We start from the raw sequence: 17,825 nt of genomic DNA, 5'->3' as shown, positions 1-17,825 counted from the left end.
ACGAGAACTGGTGAGCCTGGAGCTTCGGAGACTCCGAGGAGTCAGACTCGAGGCATCCGAAGACTCGGAGTTAGGAGAATCCGAATTATGTCAAATCGCTCAACTCTATGTTTCTCTGGTATCGTACATCAGCGCTGACAATGGTCTACCTGTCGGATGTTCCACCATCATCGAAGCCAGGCGCACTGGCAAGGAGCGCATGGAATACGCGTGGATGGACCCTACCGGAATTTCTCGCCCCGAAAGTCATCCGTTTCTATCAATCTGACTGGACCCCTTATCTCAACAACCGCTCTTCCAACCATAAGCAGTCTGTTGCGATCATGCAGGAGTTGGAAGATGCTACCGGGATAGATGCACAAACCCTTGTCGCCTTCCGTCCAGGAATGATAAACGCCCTGCGAGAAATTGCAATGGGCGTCGACGCGTGTCACCACGGTGGAGGAAGACATCGCGTACTCGTTATTTGGCATTTTTGGCGTTCAGCTCCCTATCATGTATGGCGAGAAGAAGCAAAAGGCACTCGGGCGGCTCTTACAGGAGATCATCGCAGAGTCTGGGGACATTACTGTCCTGGACTGGGTCGGAACATCATCTCAATTCAACAGCTGTCTGCCTGCCGACATCGCTTCATACGAAGCCCCACCATACACGCTGCCATCTATATCTGAAGACGAGATGCAGAGATCGGTCTCGTCGCTACAAGACACTGCGGTTGTCGAGTTAGCTTTGGGATTATACAGCTCGCTTGACCGGCTGAGCGCTCCACATTTTGCTCACCGTCGGCTGCATCTGCCGTGCATCGCATTCCCTGTCACAGAGGTCAGGCGGAGATCCATTGAACCCAAGGAGACCTACTTCACGTATAGAGTCAAAGCAAACGGGCTTCATGACCTGAAGATCACCACGGAGGACAGGATCCATCATCATGCAGTGATACTCAGAACTCTCAGGCCTTAAGTACAGGTTTCAAGGCCAAGAAATTGGCCCGCCAAGCAACCTTGTGATGCTCGAGGGGTGAATTTTATGTCGAAATACTAAAGGTGAAAAAAACATCGAAGTGCCATCCCCGATCAGCAACGATACACCAATTACCTACAAAGATAACGCTCGAGCCAGGTGAACCACAAGTCCCATGCACCAATGGTGAAAGCAACGGGATTGGGGATGCGTGCGAACAAGCGTTACCGGTGGAACAGCGGATGCGTTCAATATTCAATATTCAATATTCAATACTTGTCCCGCTTGGACTTTTAACGACATCTGTTTGGAATATTTAACGTTCGTCATAAATTAATCGAATAAATTTTCAAATTGTACTAGTAATGAAAGCAAGCACCTTCCAGAGGATGTGCCAGTTTTCAAGCTCGTCCAAAACCAGGCTGGATGCAGGCCCGGGACCTTGATCAACCGTGCAGCCAAGTGAGGACTCGGATGACGTGGAAGTGAGAACACCATCATGATCAGTGAAAAGTTCACAAGTCCGAGATATACAGCTCTCCTCCACACTTCGGAAGTTCGTGGGAGTCGGGGAAGTCATCCGAGTCAGACTTTGAATTAATTGACGAAATGATCATATATAGCCATGTTAATACCTTTCAAAACTGTGTATCATAGGTAGACGCGTAAGTAGTGACTAAGTAGGGCTTTTTCGTAACCTTCCAGTGATTTCGTATGGCATTGAAGTTACAATATACTATTAGATTAGCGATCACGTCATTAGCAATCGAAAGTGGGTGTTAAAAGCAAGGAGAACAGCCAGAAAGCAATGAAGACTTGGAAGTGTGTGCATCGGAGTACTAGGTAAATGCTGGTACACCTTCGGAAACATAGAAACAAAAGAGTTAAACCAGAGACGGTGACGGTGAACCAGCCGTGGCTTCCCTCGTTAAGTCCATACTACTGTAACTAGATAGAGTCAGTGAGTGAATACAAGCGACATAGAAAATAAGTGAGTGACGCACCCTGAGGCTACTCGAGATTGTCAGCCTGCACTCGCCGTGCCCTCTTTTTCCCTTTCTCCTTCCTTCTCGCCCTCGCACGTTCTTCCTTCATGCGAGCTTTACAGACATGAGTGTGAAAAGTATATGCAGCGCCCTCTGACATGCCAACCTTCTCCACGTAAAACCTAATACCAAAATGCGCTGCAGTCGGCAGATAAAATATTCCACGTCTCTTTAGCTTATCCACATACTGCAGAAAATTCAGAGCAGGGTAGCAAAGATCAATTTTCCTAAGGATATCGTCAATATCATCTTGCGGTGTTCCGTCTTCATCGGTTTCTTCGTCACTCTCCATGTAGAGTGCATATGTCCTCTCGAGAGTTGGAGGAACCATAGGGTCTCCCCTTTGCCATTCGGAATTAGAGGCCCATGTGTTATCGATGGCAGACTCGGATGAGAGGTGGACGTGATTGTGAATAATGGGCGAAATAAGTTCGGTGGGCATACGTTGAAGCAACGACGCAGTTCGTTCCTTACGTGCCTTGTGAATCTCGTCGAAATGGGGTGTATTTGGTAGAGTAACGCAGGGGTTATCTGAGTCTTGAGCATCGTACTAAAATTCATGAGTCTCATGGTGTGGTACGTTCTGAGGCAAAATGAATAAATAAAGCACGTACTAGGTATTTAGCCCATTCCTGCAGGTCTCGGGTACACAGCGGACTAATGAGGGGCGTTTGACTGTGACTTATCTACCCAACAGAATATATCGTTCGAGTCCCCCAGTCGATGCTCGGGGCACAACAATTTTCTCTTGATGTTCTCAAGTTCTTTCGTGTATGGCAAAAGTGACAGGTCGGACGTCCGAGAGCTCTGCTCGCCTGCAGAACATGTGCTTGCCTCTTTTTTTGCTGGCTTCCCTTTTATCACAGGCATCTGTGACAAGTTATTGTTATATCGAACAAGCAACGCGTGATCATCGAAAAAACTTACGGTGTTGACGATTTCGATGGCAAGTTTCTTCCTTTTCCTGCCAGACATCTGCTCAAAACGTGCAGCTTTGAAAGCGCTGTTGAGATCTTGAGAAGTTAAAAGCCGATGTGGGGGGTCCGTGCGGCGGGCTGTAGATAACCGCCAACCCAAGTGCGGATACGTCTTTGGAACGTTCATCGCGGCCTTCGTAGAATCCAGTATATCCATGGGGTGGTCGGATTCGGAATGAAAACGGTCCACGTATGTCGTAGATATGTTCCGATCTGTCGTGTTCAAAGGAATGCGAAACTCGACTATATTACGATTTGAGTAATGGCGTGCTATTTTACCATGTGAGACGATGAAATTACCTTTCTCCGAGTCAAGAGACCGCTCATCGTGATCTTCTGCTTGTCGTCCTTCCAGAGCTTCTGATGAATCAGAAGATAATAGCTGAACGGCTCGTCGGGCCGCAGAGGAAATGGAATCAATGGGATTGTTTATATTCCGCGCCTGATCAAGAAAATGACTGGCATGGCTAGCCTGACTTGATTCGGGGGATGATGTGTCGGACTCCATCATCATGCACTCAATGACTGTGACAGATTGGACTTACTTTACTTCTCTGAGTCACTCGACTTTATACAATTGGCAGTGTTCAGATCCTAGGCTAAGGATTAAGATTTAAGATGCGGAAGCGAGTTCAAAGTTACGAACGATAAAGTTGATCGACAAACAGGTAACACGCTTGAAAACTATTGCAGCATCTATCCAGATATGGTATTTCAGGTGGTGTGTAGATTGAGACATAGATACGTATTATAAATTTAATCGGCTGAACGTTGATGAAACCAGGGGATACATTCCATAAATTTCCAAATACAGCAATACGGTACGCAGTCATATATAGTATAGAATGGGAAGCAAACAACGGGACGTCACGGTTGTCACGGGCATGCTCGGCTGATGTTAGTACCCTTTCAACGACGATCTGTTGCGTGTGCTGTATATTTGCTGACTTCGAGTACCAGTGCGTGACGGTGCACGCATTCCAACATTGATCGCAGCCCTGCGGAGGACAATGTTTACCAACGGTTGTAGAAGTGATTGTCGACTAGACTCAGAGGTCGTACGACTCGGAGCATTGGCCGCATTCCCGATTTCTTTCCAGTTACCAAGTGAGTTTCTGAATATCTGTAATTTCTTAATCAAATCATCACTGCGGCCAAATCCAGCTGGGCTCGACACTTGAGGTTGACAGACTCCAGGCGAAGGAATCTTGTGATAAGTTCTGATGATTCCAGGCCGTCACCGTGACGGCGACTCAGAGGGGTACGGACTCTGAACATGCACGCATTCAACGACGGTAAGGAGGCTACTACTTGTCATTATGGGAAGCTGAAAATGATACCATCGTCGTTCAAGTTCTCCTGAAACGAATGCACGTCGGTCAGGTCCATAGTACTACCAATGCAAGCGACGTACAGTGTCGTGATGTCAGGCTGTACAGCTGATGCAGTCGTACACCTTATAGTATGTATAACTTCGATTGTATGTCCGTTGACACTGTTCCTTATACTATCCCAAAAAAGGCTTGACATAACGGAGAAATTTTGTTTTCTGCGTTACCATGTAAGGTCAAAGTCCACTTGCCTATTTGAGTTTAAGTCTTATATCAGGTCATTAGCGTAGACGACAAGCATATAAGACGACCTCTGACCGCGAAGTTCTCCCTCATTCGCATTTCACTCTCTTCCACCTCTCAGTATGGCTCTATCCGGGGACGATTCTGCGGGAGACCTTCCTGTTCCTCCTAGAGAAGTATCACTTTGTGTCCCGACATCTCCTCATGCTAGGGCAAAGCGGAGAATTACCGCCCTCATGGAGGAGGTCGAAGCTTTGAAGCAGGACAAGGTGGTAAAACATAGGTCTGCACATTCTGAACTTCTGAAACTCAACTTAATATACCTAATTGTAGGAAGACAACTTACTATGTTTCACAGGGACGAGCTATCCGTCGTATGGTTGCCCTCTACAGTCCCATAGAGGACCTAGTCGCCGAAAATGATCGGCGTTGTGAAGACAGAGACAGCGGTTCTACTCTTGAGTAAGTACTCATCATGTCTGTCTTGACGTTCTTGTTCAAAATCAGGAATAGACAAGACCGCCTTCAACGCGGCTACATCGAACTCGCCAAATCATTACCGTGGTTTCACGAGAGGCTAGCAACTCTTGATCATGAGGAGTCGGAGGATATGCTCAGAAAGGTGATTCCAACATTAATGTGTCACATCCGGTTCTTATTTTCGATGTAGCTCAAGCGAGGTGCAGACTCAGCTCGTGGCGATGACACAGGAACGCTCAAAGACCTCGTTGCTTCATGGATCAATATTCTGTGTTGTCCGACTCCGCTCATCAGGACCGACGACAAGCACCATCGAGGTTTCGTCAACGATGCGTGTGGTCAACTACTCTGCCCAGCGGAATGGCGCTGGGAGGATCCAGTGTATGTGATGATCCTTGTCACTCGCATGTCGCTGACGTTTTATTTAGCGTCAAGGCTGGCATTCGCGACCGTACGACTTCTTTCATCGTGTCTGAAAACTCGTGGCCAACATTTATGTATGAGAACTATGAAGCTGACGCTAAGAATTTGGAGCGCGGGCTCATGAAGTCGAAGTTATTGGTTATGGTGGGCGACCTAATTCTTGCAACTGATTCACAGCTAATTGTATTGAAGGGGTTCAAGGCCATCTTCACATCCCCCTCCTCTGCCAACGAAGTGGATGGCGATGGCGATGGCGCCGATATCATTGAGAATTGCAGATGCGCTCGGAGACGGTCGGATCAAGCCAAAGTCAAGACATGCGTTGCCTCTATCATAGGCATGAGAAAAGTAACACCTCGCGCGATTGCGTATACTGCTTGCCAGGTAAGCAGCATCAATACTTTATTCTAATTGTGAAACTGAAATCTTCAGATTCGATTCGCACTTTCCAATATCACTTCCTGGCGTACTGTAGACGGGGATTTCGACTATCAGATCTTCTGGAACAATATCGTAGACTTTTTTGAAGCCCCCCCGGGTGCAGCTGCGCGATCCAGGGTGAATCAACTTCTTGAGTGGTGGACTAGGTAAGCTATCAGCGTCAGTGATTCGTTCGGATAGCTGAATTAGTCCTGTGCAGGAAAGTTTTTGGAAGAAACCATCGAGAGGACTTGACGCCGGACGTCGTTTCCAAAATGTCTGTCAATGCTCTCGCTGCCCAGAGACAGCAGATGGAGGACGCCGCATTCGACTCCGACTAGTTGCTTTCCATTTTTCCTGCTCGTCCTACTTCTTGTGTCATACTCTCGCTATAGCCTTATATATCACCCATAATTATGATATGTCGTGTCTTCGTATCAGATGAATTTGATTTTGTCAATATGCATCAATTTATTCCCTGGTCCTATCTGAGTCAATGAAAATGTCTGGTACTGCTCGGAAGTCCCTTGAAGAGTGCTTCGATAAATTTTCACATGTATGATCAGAATTGCGAGTGAACAGGATACTTGAGCTCAGATGCCAGACAATGAAATGCTAACTCCCTCTATTCTCAGGTCTCTAGGAGGGTTTGTTTCTCTAATTGATAGCAATCTATTGTCGCGATTCATGAGAATGATCTGGTCTCAGTTGGTGGATCTGCCCGCTTGTGATTAATAGGCTGAATCCAAGAAATAAAGCAACACTGTGGTGGGCTCTGTATTATATAGCATTCACGCTAATAGGGTCTCTAGAAGGGTTGTTTTCTCTAATCGTCAGCAATTCATTATCGCGATTCATGAGAATAATCTGCTTTCAGTTGGTAGATCAGCCTGATTGTGATTGATAGGCTAGTTCCGAAAAATGCAGTGATGCTGTGGTGAGCTCTGTATTGTCTAGCGTTCACGCTAATAGCGCCATTCAGGTTCAATGGTATGGATCCAAGAGACACAGCGGCATTATGATGATGTTTGTATTTTTGGTCTTCCTGCCACCGACAGGAAAGAAAGTTCGCTGTGGTTGGCCTCCGCATTATCTAGCATTCACGCTAATAGCACCGTTCAAGTCCGATGATGCGAATTCAAGAGATGCAGTGGTATCGTGATGATGTCTGTATTTTCCGCTCTTCGCGCTAATGACAGGACAGAAAGTTTTTACTTCGGAGAACTTACTGCAAATACATAGAATAGTAAGTGAAATACTGAGCCGATTCATGGCCCACTGCCGTCAAGTACTGAGTCAAAGCACTATAATATAAACATGTAGTGCCTGCGCAAGGCTACGACATCTTGTGACGTTATCCAAAGTGGGATACAACTCTCAGTCATTCGATATCTAAAGAGAATACCATCAAAAGTGCAAGCAGCATATAAATAAATTGTTACTCGCGCGGTGAGCATATCGTCACCCTCTGGAAGGTATTTGCTTTCATTACACCTTGACAAATTGTCCCATTAATGACGAAAGTCAAAACTTTCAAGCAGATGTCGTCAAAAGTCAAAGCGGAACAAAAGTTGATCTGTCGCTCACGTGTTGAACGCATCCGCTACTCCGCAAAGGCAACGCTTTTTCGCACAGATCCCCAATCGACATCTAGCAGCCAACAATTTAATAACTTGAACGTTGCTTTCACCATGCGACTTACGGTTCGCTTGGCTCGAGCGTTATCTTGGCAGGTAATCATCAGAGAACCTGTGAGAAGAAGATATCGTCATATATCGTTATATATCGTAATATATAGGAAAGGTTTTCGTCACATTGTAATATAAAGTGATATAAAGCAATATATGACCATGTAAAAGCACCATAATCAGCATAATCCCCAGCAAGAACTCACCGGTTTACTGATGATTGATGTATCGTTGCTGATTGGGGAACACTTTGTTTTTTTTTTTCACCTCCAGATTTTTCCTGTAATGTTTCGAGTCTAGCACAAAATTCAACCCTCAAGCAAATTAACTGCAAGATTGCCTGCGGACCAAACGACATATACCCGCACTACTAATAACATCATCGCAGTGCCTTTCACCTTCACAGATCGCAACCTCCTTTCTTTTCCCTCTCAGTATCTGTCTATATTAAACTTTGTGAACCTGGGCCCGTTTATGTTTTCTTAGACCCATTCAAATGAAAGAGATTACTTAGCCAATATCGCTCCTCAGCTGGTGTGCTTTCAAATTGTTGATTCCTCGATAATGTCAAATATTCCCATGTGGAAGCGGTCGGCAGATATACGAAGATTGTTGTGATGCTGTATTATATATTGATTTAAATAACCTTCTCATTTGTTCATCGGTTCTCTGATGATGCCCTCTCGGAACGCGGGTCCGATGCCAACAATCGAGCACGAGAGCAAGGTCTTATCTTAATAGCCCTTCTTTATCTCACCTGTGTCAATTCAGCTACGATCACCAATAAACTTTTACCCGAAACTTTTGCGTGTCTCCCTTCAACCACCGTACCGAAGTTACACAGTTGCCATCGAAGCACCTTCATTGCCCTTATCTGACACTCTACATCCAGCTGTTATATATGTCAGACCCTCCCTTGTCATGTACAAGCAGAAGACTCGTGAAGTTGGACCGGCGCTGAAAGGCTTACTGCACTTTTCCGTACTACCACCTCCTCGTTACTGAAAATCCCACACAGCCTTATCCTGTCACACATGGCAAACTTCCTGGCTCTGGCTCTCTTCAGTACGTTTCCTCGCTCTATTGGGCACTCATCCTGCACTATAGGAAAAGGCTCATCATTTTTGCAAAACCAGAATTGTATCCGTCCACTCGGCAATTAAGAAGAATCTCACTGAATCGGGGGGAATTATAAAGAAAGCTTTATTGAGAAGTACTTCCAGAAACGTTTCTATTCCTTTTGCAAGGGCGATACCAGAAAGTTAACATTGTTGTCAACCTCCTCTCCGGAATCTCTTCCATTTAGCCTATCGCTTTCTCGTCTGGCCCAGATGCCGCCAGCCCCTGGACTTTGATCGTACCCCACAATTGCCCGCACTTTTTCATTCGACAAAGAACAGTTCCTATAAATATACAGCCCCCAAAACCAAACAAGTTGACATGTCCCGTTGGACTTACCAGATGAGATCAACTGTTCTCCCTCGACGTTCGCGTGTTAACATCCTTCAGCCTCATCCCTTTACTGCTTCGTCTCTGACCGGCTTGTTTGATTATGATGCTCGATTGCCTGAAAATGAATGCTAGTGTTTAGCGGTGCTTGGGTAAAGTTTGTGAGCGGGGACGAGCCGTGGTTAAGCGCGCGTTGGTATAGAGCATCGTTTCATATGGATATGAATCCTCAGACTCGCTTGTCTGTAGTAGAGATTGAGTGAAGGTCGAGCGGATAATCCGAAACTTGTATTCCAGAAGTGACTTGCATTTGGCAAGCATGATATCTTGCTAGAACCAGTGTACAGCATATGAACGTTTGAACTACTGTTGGCCTTAATTCTTAATCATTGTCCTCCTGTGCTAGCATAGTGTGGGTGGTACTCAACTGACGTGCATTGCAAAACCCTGAGTGCAAAGATAAGCACATTTGGTACAATTCCAAGATATATGCGTTGAATTGTCCAGCGATGAAAAACTTGATGCAATCTAATAACTACGCATGTGAGGAGGCGAATACTTAGCGTGATAGATAGGAGATAACGATGGAGTAAGTGCTATGTACTTGAGTCCCAACAATGTTTTGAAGGGCTCCCCGGCTCTTCAAGCCGATGCCGCAGTCTAGGGTCAATAGTGGCGTCCGATGGTGTTATTGGAGTAAGGGACTGTGGAGGGTGTTCAGCAACTCCTTCCTTCGGGGATGGATCAATATCGTCCGAAGAATGTTGCATGTCTTCTAAATGTTGCATTTGCACATCGCCTCCTGTGTCCGCATCATCCGCTTCACTCTCTGACCCATCGCCGAGATCCATTGCTTCGTCAACGGACATCACCATAGGCACATCGCCTCCCTCTTCCTGATCGTTTTCCTCGATCGCGAATGAGGTTGCTGGTGCAGTAGACGATGAGGCTTTTCGCTTAGATTTCTCATGCTTCCGTAGCACCTTGATGATGTATTCCTTCGCAAACTTCTTGATCTTTGCCGTCTTCTCGTCAGATAGTGCCTCCAGTTTTCCATCTTTATAGCTGGAAGATTTCTTCTCCTTCTCGGCAATGATGTGCGTGAGCTGGGAGATAAAATCAGTGGACAATCCCTTTGTAGAGCAATAAGATGACACCCACCTCCTTAGCGTATTTCTTGAACTGGTCGTGGTTTAGCTGCTTTGAATATTTGGACATGCATTTGACGACGACGGCGCCCACGAGCTTCAATAGCCTCTTCTCCTTATTGGCCTCCTTCTCCTCTGGTGTCTGAGTCTTCTTCGGAGGTCTTTCTTTCTTCACCTTTTTCTCCTCTGGAGGAGGTGACGGAGGAGGGACCTTGGCGGCCTCCGCCTCGGCAGCTGCCTTTGCAGCGGCGATCACAGCAGCAATTTCGTCTTTCGATCGCCTATGAACCACTGGCGGAATGTAAGGAGATGCCCAGTGATTCTGAATAATGACAGTAGAGGTAGAGGGCGGACGTTTAGGGGCAGGGCGAAAATGGTGCTGTTCGTACTGATCTTGCCATTTCGGCTTCTTGAGTGGGCGGAGTTCCCCTTCTAGTGATTCAATCATGGCAATGTGGTGCGGAGGTTGCTCTTCCTCGCCATCCTGCAAAATTTTCATGATACCGTGCTCTTACTGGCTGGAAACGGAATGTTAACTTACAGCTTTAATTCGCTTTGGAATGCGATATGCGATTTCAAGGGTGTCCCAGTGGTCCAAGAGCTGTAAATATCCCGTTAGAATGGTGATGAGTTTAGTAATGGTATCAGTGACCTTTTGGGCAAGCCATTTCATAGTTTCGTTTTCTGACTCCAGGCACACTCGAACAGGTACGGTGATCTTCGAATCGTCAACCTTGTTCCTCTGGATAAGCGGCCAGCGGCTCATGGCCTCCAAAGCCTGTAACGGTTACGTTATTATGTGACCACCCTACTCAAGGATAATGACTCACGGCGATTGTAATATCGACGTCTTTGGCGTGATCTTCAAGAATGTTGTGCATTAAACTGAAACCTCGCAACCGCATGACCTGGCGTAGTGCCGCCTGGTCCTCGGTGATCTGAAGACAATACATTAGACTTCCCAACAAGATCGATGTGAAGACATACCTTGATTCGAGTGAGAAGTTTGGAAAGGACTTTCTTACTCTGCGTTTGCCGGATTGCTTGAACCAATTTAGGAATGTCCTTCTCAAGGAGTGGTTTAAGCTCTGGCTGAAAGACGGTGAGTAACAGAAAAAACGGAACGTTTACAAGGCATACCATGTAGTCCTCGTCAAGCTTTCTACCCTTCTTTTTCTTATTACCCTTGAGGCCCAGCTTCTCTACTTCATCGGTAATACCCAATGCTAACAGAGCAGAAGTATTAGCAATCAAAAGCAAGGTGCTCGTTGGTAGGCGCACCATCGAGATAAAGGTCATCCATCCCAGCAATATCAGTCTGGGTCTTACCACCCAAAAAGCCAACACAGTTGGCCTCTCCGCAGTAACACGGTTGTGCTTCATGCCTTGGATGTATGAGCTCATCTGAAAAATCAATAAAAAAAACCAAGCATACCCGTAACGGTCCACATTGTAATTGAAGGTAAGTTCCTCATCTTTACGTATATACCTATTTGCGAAGATGCCCATGCGGACATGCTTTCCCACTGTCCATTTCGCGACGTAACAGTTCGGGTTGCAACTATGATTTGCGAATCTGCCGATGCCACCTCGCTTTGTGGCGTCGATATACTGGAAACCCAAAGGAGGACCGTCAGTGGTCTATGGAGAAATCAAAAGATATAGCAACGCACTTCATCTTTCTGCAACATCATGAAGTAAAAGTGCTTGACTCCTTCCTCCGCATATTGACGCATACGCTTCATAAAGGAAGGGTGACTGACGACATCGCCAACATACTCATAAATGAATGTATCCCTAGTTGATGTGAGAGGCTTATAACGCTTCAGAAAGAATGAGATATCTCACTTTGAAAGATCCGTGGCCGTTCGGAGACCAAAACCCTTCTTTTCCGTCTGTACTATCTCAATATCGGCGTACTCCTTGCGCTGAAACCTGAATACGTGCAATTGAGGATGTAGAATGTTAAAAGACTGAAGTAACGATAGGCTTACCGTTGGTTCTGGCAGTAAATCCGACACCGACAGTCATCTGGGAGGCACTCCACCTGTGTGAGCCGATTGATACAATCTGACTCATGCCCACAGGCATCCGATGGGCCGTCGACACCTGCGCAGTAAGAACTTAGAGTCTACAACTATGCTACTCAGGATGGTATCAAACCAACCATGCTCATATTGACAGTCACAGGTCATACTCTCTCCCTCCTCTCTTGAGCGCCCAAGCGTCCCATACTGATAGTGATTGTCGGGTATCTGCACAAATGTTGCGTGAGCGGCGGCTTCCGCGCGCGGAAGGTCGCCAATGAGCTGTGGGCCTGTTGGTTTTGGTTTTACATTGACTGCGGATTCAGAAGATTCTCGCTTGAGGGGCGGTGATGGCTCCGGCTTGGAAGACTTAGTGTCTACTGGAGGGAAAAGAGATTCTTCTAGCTTGATATCTTCCTCTAGCTTTGGTTCAATGTCCACAGGGGGGCTCTTGCTCTTAGAGCAAGATTTAGACATCGTGGTAGGGGTGTAAGTGCTCGAAAGCGTGAGTCCGCGGTTAGAAATGGGAACAAGACCTCTGACGAAGGAGAGGTCAACGTTAACAATAACAACTTCAACTCCGAATTCTACTATACAGGCGTATATACGCCTATGAAGCGCTATAGAATAGAGTATAAATGAGTTCATATAAGTTTGAGCAAGTGAAACTGACCTGTTGTGTTGTGAAAAGTCACGGGCTACGGCAATATCGTGGTGAGCCCGATCTTTTAGCAAGCAGCCACTAATGGCTGCGATGACAACTTCCAAGAAGCGCAAGCGCGAGTTAGACGACACTCAAAGGGTGTCCTTTGCGCTCTCAGACCAACCTGCAACGCAGCTGGGTCCTGTGCTTGGTGAGTGCAGATGGTCGTCACAGTCAAAGCTTTTCAACTCAAGCAAAGTCGGTGGTGCCACGTCCACTAGCTAATTTCCCCTCCGTCAAGCCTACAAAATCCACTTCTTTCAAATGTTACAAGGCACAAACACAAAAGCCGGCGACAGACAATGAGGAATTGCCATTTGTTGAGATCCCGATGTTGATTGCGGGCGAGACAGAAGCCGTGGATTTTTACTCCTCTGAAGAAACACGACGGGGTTCACTGGGCAGCAGGTGCGTGCATACACTCCGCGTTCATGTCTGAATATCGGATTCTCATATCTATCTTTTCATCATCTATTTCGCAGATACCTTGTCGGAATTCATAATAAACGCACTGGCATCACCACCCTTCGAGCTGCTCCGTTGCACATCCTCACACACGAAGTTAAAGCTCTAAAGGGTCTTCAACCTGCTGCTGTCTCTGCTCTTCAGCGGCTTGAGGCTCGCGCGGCACTTGGCGAAACGTTCGGAACCAAAAAGGCGAAACTAGCCATCCGCGCGCAAGAGCGCAACAAAGTCGATGTTTCTGCAATGGAGGGTGTTGCAGATCACCTCCAAGAGAGCATTCTTAAGAACACATCTACACTACCATCGAAAGGTTTTTTTTTTCTTTCCTTCCGTTTTCATGCTCAACGGTCTTTCAGAGGAAGCAAAAGCGAACGCGGACAGCACTCGTTTAGTTCCACAGTACGACATTGATGCTCTCAATCCAAGCGACATTTATCCCCTGCACAACATGATTCCCAAGCCTGAATGGAAGGCACTGTCTATTTCTGCTTACATGAGTGCAGGCGGTGGAGCTGAGCGGGTCGCTCTTCTGCCTTTCAAGCGTTCCAACTGGATCAATGACCATTTGGCACTTGCATTTACCTCTCCCTCACCAAACAAGACCACTATGTATGTAGAGGTGTTGTTCATCGCGAGAGCCTACTGACAATGATTTTTCAGAAAAATGCTGATATACATCTCGACAATGATCGCCTTCCACAAAGCTACCTTTAAGGATATCAACAAGGACGCCATTCAACAAAAATTGTCGATGGTTCCTAGCGTCGTTATTGATGGGCTTCTATCACGGTTCACAGAGACCGCACGTGGGTCCATGGAGTACGTGCTTTATACCTTCCTTGGGGTAGTGGCCCTCATAGTTTCCCAGGGCACGAAAGACATCTGAAAAAGGGACTATGCTTCTGACGCACATGTTTGCATTATGCCTTCACGTCGATGATTTTGCGACCGACACAAGCGTTCTCGCTGCTGATTTGAGCACGGAACCGACAAAGTAAGTCTTTCAGCAACAATAGTCACGCACCAAGCTCATACCTTAGCAGAGTCAACATGTTATTCAAGTCTCTAGGTACGCGCAGACTAATTTCAATCGTCCTTATCCCTCACCGATCGTGTTCGCTTTACCAGGTTGCAAAATCAACAAGCTAACACAGTCCGACTTGAAGCGTTTGGGTCTGCCCGACTCTGCGGGAGAGATCAAAAGGGCCATTCTAAAGACACCTCTAGAGTTCCCGAACCTCCGGATAAGACGGCGGACGTAAAATCTGAGGTTGACGAAATGGCATTTTATTTTATTTTAACACCACAACACAGCACGAATGTTAATGAATTCTGATATCGGGTGATCGTTGGTTTCTCTGATAACACCATTTTCGCACCATATCACGAATTGAGTGCTCTGGTCTCCGTTTGCATACATCCAAGTCGAATCCAAACCTCGGCAACTAGTTTCGACGAGTCACTCTGAGTATCACGTTACTTGTGATTCGGAACGATAGTACTGTCGAATTCTTGATGATTTGGTAGTGGCGTTGATTGAGCTTGATATGATTTGATGGAGGGATGGATTTTGGATCATTAACAGTTGACACGATCTTGGAGCTAGAATTCTATACATGTTCGTCACAAGTTGCAACGGCGGGTTTCCAGCTACAGAAAAATGTATGGGTAGCATACATTGCCGATGAGGATGGCGGGGCGTATCGATCGTACATGAAGGACGGTTCAAAATGCATCAGAGGAAGTGGGTAGAACACGTCCATCAAGAGACGTGAAGACATGCGACTCGTGAAGGATGAGAAGGTCTAATGATTACCGTTCGTATATTCAGGAGAAATACAACCAATGAAGAGCCAGAAGCGAGTCCGGAGTCCAACGTCTCTTATCGTTGCGTGAGGGCGTGACGCCGTTGCTGAAACTGTAGCTGCGGTAGCATCACCGGCAGCAGGCGTGGTGGACGACGAAGAGTTAGCTGTCTGTGGTTGCGAAGATGGTTGAGCGACGTTGGGCTTGGGAGGCCGTGGGCTTCCTGCATTAGAGATCTGCGAGTGTGATGGTTTCATTTTCTGTTTCTGTTTCTTTTTTGCAAATGCGACCTCCCCTGCTGAAGCATTTCTCTATGTGATATTAGATGAAGTCGCCAGTGAACATCCGAAGAGAGAGAACATACACGTTTGCCCTTCGCATGAGGAACTTCAACAGCAGGGCTGCACCCTTGCAACTCGGTACCTTCACCGCTTCGCCCACGCCGTTTCACAAGGTTTCGAGCCCAGTCGAGAGGGGAGGATGGTGATGTAGCATGAGCACCAGAGGGGCTGCGGTTGCGGTGGAATAAACGACCAAGAAACGTGCTGCCTGGCGGTTCTGAGGAGTGGAGATGGTTTCGTGCGGAGGACTGAGAACATGAAGGTCAGGAAAACAAAACCGAATTGATAGTGATGACATACATGGGAACGATCTGGTGGGATTCCATCAAAGAAACCTTGGGGTATTCGATCATTAGGCGGACGCTGTTGCACTGGAGGTCGTATAGTACTAGCCTAGAGCATGTATGGTGAGAACAACAAGATCCTTTAATGAAGATGTCACATACATGGAGTGCCAACTTGTTGGCCTGGCAGAGCGCATTCAGTTGTGAGAATATATACAATGAGACATGCATATCGCTTCACCTTTGGATCCGAATGTAGGTCATCGAGGTCGGCTTCTTTAACAATCGCAGCAACATCCCATGTGTACGCGTTTTCGTCGTGGCAGCCAGTGGCTAGTGTTTTTCCATCCACGGAAAATGACATGCAATCCACATAATTTGAATGCTGTAGGGGCGAGATGATGAGTTGTCCATCGTCGAGGTTCCACAATAGCACTGTATGGTCGAATGATGGCACTTCCAGTAGTGCGGTTTGCTTCCATGTTTTGGTATTCCATGTCCTAATCGAGTGATCTTGTGACCCGGAGATGAGAGTTTTTCCATCCTTCAACGTTTCAACCTTGGTCCAAGCCAGGCAACCCACTATTCATTAATCATTTATGTCCTTTGAGAGTTGCGACAAGCTCGCCTGTCTTTGTGTCCCAGATTTTGATGGAGCACTCGATGGGTTCTTCATATCTACCAGTCGCAATCATGGACATGTCTGGTGAATAGACCACTGCCCACACGTCACTGTGCCCAGTCTCGATTGGCTCGAGGATTGTCTCTCCGCTTTCGACGTCCCATTGCCTTGCAGTCCCGTCGAGGGATCCACTTAACACTCTCCGACCATCTCCACTCCAGCAGACAGATAACACTGGGTTTGTATGCCCCATCCATTTGGCGATGACTTTGCATGTCTCGATGTCCCACAACCTCACTGCACCATCATCACTTCCGCTAATCGCTATCTTCCCGTCCGGAGACAATGCTATACAACACACTTCAGCTTCTCCGTCCCGCCAATCTTCTCCTATTTGTTTCCCGCTCTTCAAGTTCCACACTCGGAGCGAGCCGTCCATTGAACAAGTGATGATCTGCTGTCCACCTGGCAGGTGTATGACGCCCCAGACCAAATTGGTGTGTCCTTTAAATTTTTGGCAGGGTGTTATCGCTGATGTCTCTTCCGTTTTAGCGGTAGGTGAAGACATGCTCCAGAATTCCTACTACTAGTGCAGCGTTGTTTCAGCCTTCATTCATTCAATCCCAGAATCAACACTTACGAGGATAGCAGCGACGTGTGGACAGCAAGGTATATGATAGGCGTTTCTGTCAAGTCACAGTTATATTCTCTGCTTCCTGGTACTTTGTTGTGCCTCGTTGTGTTCGCTCACAGCTTATACAGCATATGCTGTGCAACTGAAGCGCCCTCCGTGACTCATTGGGTCCATGCAGTCCGTGACTCTCACTCGACATTTCCAATATAGTATCGACACATGCTCATCACATAGGCACTGTAACAAATCCTAGGGTACACAGCCATTCCAAACGCTTTGAATGGGCCTGGTTAATGATCAACGTATGAATGTCTGCCTGCGTACAGGCCCTAGAGGGATGTATTCACTTCTCACCAAATTTACAGCGCTTGTCCTCTGTGTCCATACTATTGGTGTGCATCTTGCATTAGTCCTGTTTGTCGTATTACCTCTAATTCATTCATCTAGATTCTGATGTTGGTTTTCAGATGCAGTGTCAAGTGTTCTCCATCAAGCCTCGACCTCACCTTGTCAAGTTCGACCCACCCTAATATTATCCACCACCACATCAAGCCTCAACAATGGCCCGGGTATGTCGAGCCTCGTTTAAGCTGGGTCAAGCACCACTTATGCCACGACAAGTTCTCCCAAACACCTTCGCAGTCTCTGTACTAATATCAACATTCACACTTACCTATAGTCAACCATAGCACATACCGCGTCGAACCTCGTGTCATACCTATGCCTCGTCAGTGACATACAATCAACTCCTATAGAATACAAATCAACACAATACAGT

At 46.7% G+C, this 17,825-nt stretch overlaps 5 protein-coding genes across 5 annotated transcripts; 3 read left to right on the top strand and 2 right to left on the bottom strand.

The window, feature by feature from the left end:
* Nucleotides 1–140: 140 nt before the first annotated feature.
* On the top strand, nucleotides 141–960 carry F5891DRAFT_983627 (uncharacterized protein; the record flags this gene model as incomplete). The annotated part of the gene is made up of 2 exons (XM_041377342.1): nucleotides 141–455; nucleotides 487–960. 2 exons carry the CDS (start codon nucleotides 141–143, stop codon nucleotides 958–960), a joined length of 789 nt encoding a protein of 262 aa, XP_041221857.1.
* A 1,011-nt stretch (nucleotides 961–1,971) lies between these two features.
* F5891DRAFT_983626 (uncharacterized protein) lies at nucleotides 1,972–3,494 on the bottom strand (the record flags this gene model as incomplete). Its single annotated transcript, XM_041377341.1, has 5 exons — nucleotides 1,972–2,556; nucleotides 2,621–2,638; nucleotides 2,697–2,876; nucleotides 2,934–3,226; nucleotides 3,284–3,494. 5 exons carry the CDS (start codon nucleotides 3,492–3,494, stop codon nucleotides 1,972–1,974), a joined length of 1,287 nt encoding a protein of 428 aa, XP_041221856.1.
* Nucleotides 3,495–4,679: 1,185 nt separating this feature from the next.
* Nucleotides 4,680–6,221, top strand: F5891DRAFT_958900 (uncharacterized protein; the record flags this gene model as incomplete). The annotated part of the gene is made up of 8 exons (XM_041375599.1): nucleotides 4,680–4,840; nucleotides 4,891–5,019; nucleotides 5,071–5,179; nucleotides 5,228–5,418; nucleotides 5,466–5,598; nucleotides 5,638–5,769; nucleotides 5,893–6,047; nucleotides 6,101–6,221. The coding sequence occupies 8 exons, from the start codon at nucleotides 4,680–4,682 to the stop codon at nucleotides 6,219–6,221; spliced, it is 1,131 nt and encodes a 376-aa protein (XP_041221855.1).
* Nucleotides 6,222–9,613: 3,392 nt separating this feature from the next.
* Nucleotides 9,614–12,669, bottom strand: F5891DRAFT_958901 (uncharacterized protein; the record flags this gene model as incomplete). Its single annotated transcript, XM_041375600.1, has 13 exons — nucleotides 9,614–10,123; nucleotides 10,179–10,649; nucleotides 10,707–10,766; nucleotides 10,818–10,943; nucleotides 10,996–11,103; nucleotides 11,153–11,257; nucleotides 11,306–11,391; nucleotides 11,447–11,550; nucleotides 11,601–11,776; nucleotides 11,839–11,962; nucleotides 12,014–12,100; nucleotides 12,160–12,274; nucleotides 12,333–12,669. The coding sequence occupies 13 exons, from the start codon at nucleotides 12,667–12,669 to the stop codon at nucleotides 9,614–9,616; spliced, it is 2,409 nt and encodes an 802-aa protein (XP_041221854.1).
* A 196-nt stretch (nucleotides 12,670–12,865) lies between these two features.
* On the top strand, nucleotides 12,866–14,773 carry F5891DRAFT_606659 (Rpa49 subunit specific to nuclear RNA polymerase I). The gene is made up of 8 exons (XM_041372442.1): nucleotides 12,866–13,046; nucleotides 13,117–13,303; nucleotides 13,378–13,670; nucleotides 13,717–13,969; nucleotides 14,021–14,179; nucleotides 14,229–14,354; nucleotides 14,404–14,429; nucleotides 14,489–14,773. The coding sequence occupies exons 1-8, from the start codon at nucleotides 12,938–12,940 to the stop codon at nucleotides 14,620–14,622; spliced, it is 1,287 nt and encodes a 428-aa protein (XP_041221853.1). The 5' UTR covers nucleotides 12,866–12,937; the 3' UTR covers nucleotides 14,623–14,773.
* The last annotated feature ends 3,052 nt before the right edge of the window (nucleotides 14,774–17,825 follow it).

The sequence above is a fragment of the Suillus fuscotomentosus genome (assembly GCF_016647785.1).
Source record: "Suillus fuscotomentosus strain FC203 chromosome Unknown F5891scaffold_57, whole genome shotgun sequence".
Taxonomy (NCBI): domain Eukaryota; kingdom Fungi; phylum Basidiomycota; class Agaricomycetes; order Boletales; family Suillaceae; genus Suillus; species Suillus fuscotomentosus.
This window is presented reverse-complemented; position numbering and strand designations above follow the sequence as displayed.

Bases quoted from the DNA above. Each gene is read 5' to 3' on its own strand.
- F5891DRAFT_606659 (XM_041372442.1), top strand. From the start codon at position 12,938: ATGGCTGCGATGACAACTTCCAAGAAGCGCAAGCGCGAGTTAGACGAC. The intron at 13,047-13,116 runs GTGAGTGCAGAT...CACGTCCACTAG, and splicing joins GCAGCTGGGTCCTGTGCTTG to CTAATTTCCCCTCCGTCAAG. The intron at 14,180-14,228 runs GTACGTGCTTTA...ATAGTTTCCCAG, and splicing joins ACCGCACGTGGGTCCATGGA to GGCACGAAAGACATCTGAAA.